The sequence below is a fragment of the Nannochloropsis gaditana genome (genome assembly GCF_000240725.1).
Source record: "Nannochloropsis gaditana CCMP526 unplaced genomic scaffold scaffold917, whole genome shotgun sequence".
Taxonomy (NCBI): domain Eukaryota; class Eustigmatophyceae; order Eustigmatales; family Monodopsidaceae; genus Microchloropsis; species Microchloropsis gaditana.
Window position 1 is genome coordinate 1 of NW_005803036.1, and position 4,513 is coordinate 4,513.

The following is a 4,513-nucleotide window of genomic DNA, read 5'->3' on the forward strand; positions in this document are numbered from 1 at the left end:
GGGGCCACCGCGAGGAGGGGGAGGTGAGAGGGAGAGGAGCAGAGGAATGCGGCAAAGAGAGTGAAGGAGCGGCATGGGGCGGAGAAAGGGGTGCAGCACGGTACCGTAGGAGAGAAGGAGGAGTAGCTACCGGAGGAGCAAAGGACCTGACCGGCTCAGTGGCTGAAGCGGTCGGAGAGGCAAGTGAAAGCGAGGCGGGCATGGGCCCCGGATCGACGCTTCTGGGTGCCGACGCTGCCAATCTTCAGCGATTTCGTCTCTTAGTGGCCGTCATCTTGTCCTCCCGCACGCAAGAGCAAATCGTGCGACAGGCTATGGAGACTATCTCCCGGGAATACCCAGGGCCGCGCTTTTCCCCTGACAGCTTTGCAGCGCTCCCATCGTCGGAGGCGCTCTCGGAGAAGTTATCTTTCGTCCACTGCAACAAGGTCAAGAGCAAACACATCCTCCAGTCTGCGGCCACCATCCAGACGGAATTCGGGGGCAGGGTGCCCGGCCGGCGGGAGGGACTTTTACGCATGGCGGGCATCGGACCCACACTGGCGCCGTTGCTCGAATACCTGTTTACGCGGCTCGACGAGGGGGACAAAGCTGTAGGGAACTGGGTTTGGAAAGCAAAGAAGGCGGGATGGGACGGGGAAGAGCGTGGCAACTCGAATGATGTAGTGGACAGGAAGGGGGACGAGGAGGCGAAGGATGGAGGAAGCAGGAGATCGGACCGGATAGGCGCAGCGGGCGGGAGAGCCATGTCGGATGAAGAAGCTAACGTTGAGCAACAGGGGACTAGAGGGCGGGAAGGGCAGTGGGAACTGCGAGAGCTGGAGCTGCATGGCTATGTGTCGGGGAGAGAGCACGGGAGGAGCCAGCGGGTGGCGGACGTGGTGGTTATAGAAGACTAAGTTTGGGTGCACAGGCGTGTTTGATTTGAGTGGGAACCAGCCCTTTTCTACATTTTGCACTTCAAAGATGAAAGCGAACAGCTGTGAATAAATTGAGGGAGAGATGAACCCGGTTACTCTCACTTAATGGTGCGGCGGCTTCCGTCAGCCCCGTCGACTAGTTCGTCTTGCCCAGAGACAGGCTTCTGGTCCTCGTTTCTGTACAGACCGAGGTAGATCGCTCGCGGCTGTCCACATAATTGGTGCCACCCTGCTTCGCGCACCCCCTATTCGATCCCCGTGCCCCTGTCCATTCTCAAATACCTTCCCACCACCAGACGCGCCAACTCCCGGCATTCCCCCTCCCTGTAAATACACACCAAGTTCCAGGCCGCCTCTCGTGTGACGTGTCCCTTGCCATCCACCGTTCTCAGCTCCTCTTGATACCTGTCAAAAATGGTGAGAGCGTCTTGGTAGAAGGGCACCGCCATGTGCAGTAGCCCCGCCTGGTGAAACGCCCGGCCCATGTTGTAGACCACCTCTTGCTCCAGGGCCCGGGTCGCGCCTTTGACCAGCCGCTCTCCCCTCTCCTCCATGTCCCTTCCGTGCGCGCCGTTGCTGTCTTCCATGCCGCTTCCATCCCCCGCCTCCCTTTTCAACACGTCTTCTTCCACCCCCTGCACTAGCCGCAACCTGGCGTACTGCTCGAGGAAGGCCAAACACTTGACCAGGCATCCGTGCCGGTCCACAAGCTTCCGGTGCGACAAGACTCGCATCAATAAGGCTGCTGCCGCAAGGGTGACCAGGGGCTCGGACGGCGCCATGCGGTACGCGCCAAGGAATTTGTCGAGGGCCATCTGGTAGTTGCGGGAAAGGGCGAAGGCGTTCCCCGACAGGAGAGCGAGAGGGAGGGACTCCGGTGTCTTGTGCGCCATGCGGCGAATCACGGCGCGGTTCGCGTCTGCCCGGGTGGCCTTTCTGACCAGGCGGTTGAGAGCGTTGCCGCGCTCGATCGAAGTGGGTAGCGCAGAAAGAGACACGATACACGACTTGATCGCTGAGGAGTAGTCATCCTCGTTGACAGCATGGGAGAGCGCGTACTCATGCAGCTCCCGCCCATGCTCCTCCGTCAGCAAGTGCTTCCGTTGCACTAGCACGCGCGCCAAAGAGCCAGCCTCCCGGACCCTGGCACTCTCCACACAGCCCTGGATCAGGGCCCGGGCCGCCTCGTAGACTTTGGGCTCGCCCAGCCAGGTCAGGACCTCCACGCGGGAGGCATGCACCTTCAAGTGGCGCTCCAAAGCGACTTGAAAAGGCGTGCGGGGCCAGGTGCGGGGCAAGAGCTCAGCAATTTCTGACTGGGACTCATGAGGGGGGGATTTGCTGCACACTGGTCCAAAGAGGGCGGAGGAGTCCTGTGCGTGTGCGAGCAGGCTGCCTCCTTCGTGTGCCCCCTGGCCCGCGTCCGCCTTGTCGACGCCCGGGGCAGCCGTGACCGAAGGACCTGCTGTCTCTATCGGGCCTCGTCTTCTCTCCCCCTCCACCTGGTCCCTCTCGCATATCTTTCCACCTTGCCTGCCCTCGTTGACCTCCCCCCCCTCCACCGGTTGCCTCTCCCCTTCCAAGTCGGCCTCGTCTTCTTCCACTGCTCCCCTGTTCCTCCGGGACCTTCGAAAGTCGCTTTTGGATTGGAAGACTGCCATTTCTACTAAGGTCAAGACTACCGAGAAAAAGTCTTGGTCCCGTCCTAGCGCCCGACACAAGAGGCCGTACTCCAAAAAAAGCTCAAACTCGGTGGTTCTTGCATCCACGCTGCACGTCACTTCCCCCTCCTCCTCCTCCTCCCTCTCCCCCTCCAGCTCCCGTTGCCCCGTCACATCAATGCCCTCGACACTAGTCGTACCACCAGTGTCAGCGCCACCCCCTTCAACAAGACGCGCACAGGGGCGACTAGGACCTGGCGGACCCCCTTCTCTGCTCGACGCTGTCCCCGGCACATCCCCCGTCCCTCCCCCATGCTCCACATCACCCTCCGCTCCTTCCTCGGCGCCCGCCTCCTTCCCTTGACCCTCCTCACAGATCTCAGCCAACTCCCGGGCCGTCCGGGCGAGGCACGCAGCCATGCTCGCTGGCTCCTTCAGACCCCGGGCGGTGGCCGCCTGCAGCACCACGACCTCCCTTCGCACCGGCGCTCGCAACCCTTTCGTTCCTTCCCGTCCCCCCCTCGTCGTCCCTTTCGCCCCTCCAAGTCCTTTTCCAGATGTGCCTTCCCCATGAACCCCTTCGATCTGATCCAGCACGCCGGCCGCGCCCGTCAACTGATTGAGCGCCACGAGGCACCGGGCCATCTGCAGTTTCACGCGCAAACGCCCAGGCCGTGGGAGCGTGGTTTCCGCACGTCTCTGCCCGATACCAGCACCGGCGCTGCCCCCTCCGTCCAGCCTCCTGAGGATCTCCAGGGCCCGGAAGAACTTGCCTGTGTCCATGAAGGCCTGAGCCACCTCTTCCAGCAGCCCCGCCACCTCACCCTGGTTGTTGCCCCCGCCCCTCCCCGCCAGATTGCCCCCACCGCTGCTGTTCTCACTGGCACTATCGGCTTGGCGCAAGGCCGAGAAGCACTGCAGTGCTGAGGTCAATTTATCCAGGTAGAGCTGACAGATCCCGAAGCGAACCACCAGGTCCACGGGCAAGGCCAATTGCTGCTGTTCCTCGCTCTCCTCCGCAAAACGCGTCGGTCGCTCCCGGAGCTTGGCAATGAATAGGTGCAAGGCCTGGACGACGGCCGCAGCGTCCGCGTACCGTTTGAGGCCCATCAGGTGCCTGCAGAGGGTGCTGGCAGCCTCGTAGGCCGCCTCCATCTTGCGGCTGGGGACGTGCCGGGCCGCTGCGGCCTTGACGGGCAAGAACTTGATCTGCTTCGCCACAAAGAGGGCCCCCATGACCCGACACAGGACCTCACTCAGCGCCTCCAGCCCCTTTTCCCAGAACCGGGCTTCGCGCAGACAGTCCTCGGCAAGGCGGAGGAGGAATTGCTCGGGCTGGCTGGGATTCAAGCGCAGCACCGCCTCGTAGCCCAGCACGGCCTTGTCCACCCTGCCCCACAGGCTCTGGACGTGCGCCCTGTCCGCGATGGCCTCCACGTCCTGCCGGTCCAGCTTGATGGCGCGGCCGAAGCAATACTGCGCCTTCAAGTAGAAGGGCCGGCCCAGCTCCAGAAACATTTGGCCCGTCTTCTTCCAGAGCCGCGCGTCTTTGGGTCCGAATTGGCAGCCCACCAGATTGATCTCCGCGGCTTTCTGTATCTCCCCCTGGTCCTCATAGATTTGCCCCATTGTCTGATAGGGGTCCGGCACGGTAGGGGCCTGGCGGACGACCTCGTTCAGCAAGCGCAAGGCCTCCCGGTACTCGGCCCGCATGTAATGGCGCTGTGCCTCCCCGTACACCCGGCTCAGGGACTCGGGCAGGATCCGCCCGCCAGTCAGCCCCTTTTTCTTCTTCGCCTTCCCTCTGGAGGCCTCCGGCACCTCCCCCCGCCCCTCGCGACGCGCCCGTCTCTTGCTCCGGCGACGTTGGCGCGCCGTAATGCGCTGCAGCTCCGCCACGTGGTCGATGAAGGGCACTGTCATTCCCCCCCC

The 4,513-nt window shown here is 62.9% G+C and overlaps 1 protein-coding gene across 1 annotated transcript; it reads right to left on the minus strand.

The window, feature by feature from the left end:
* Positions 1-1,012: 1,012 nt before the first annotated feature.
* On the minus strand, positions 1,013-1,536 carry NGA_2021020 (transcription factor iiic-gamma subunit; the record flags this gene model as incomplete). The annotated part of the gene is made up of 1 exon (XM_005853392.1): positions 1,013-1,536. A coding segment is annotated over one exon (371 nt), but the record flags the coding sequence as incomplete, so codon positions are not given.
* Positions 1,537-4,513: the final 2,977 nt, after the last annotated feature.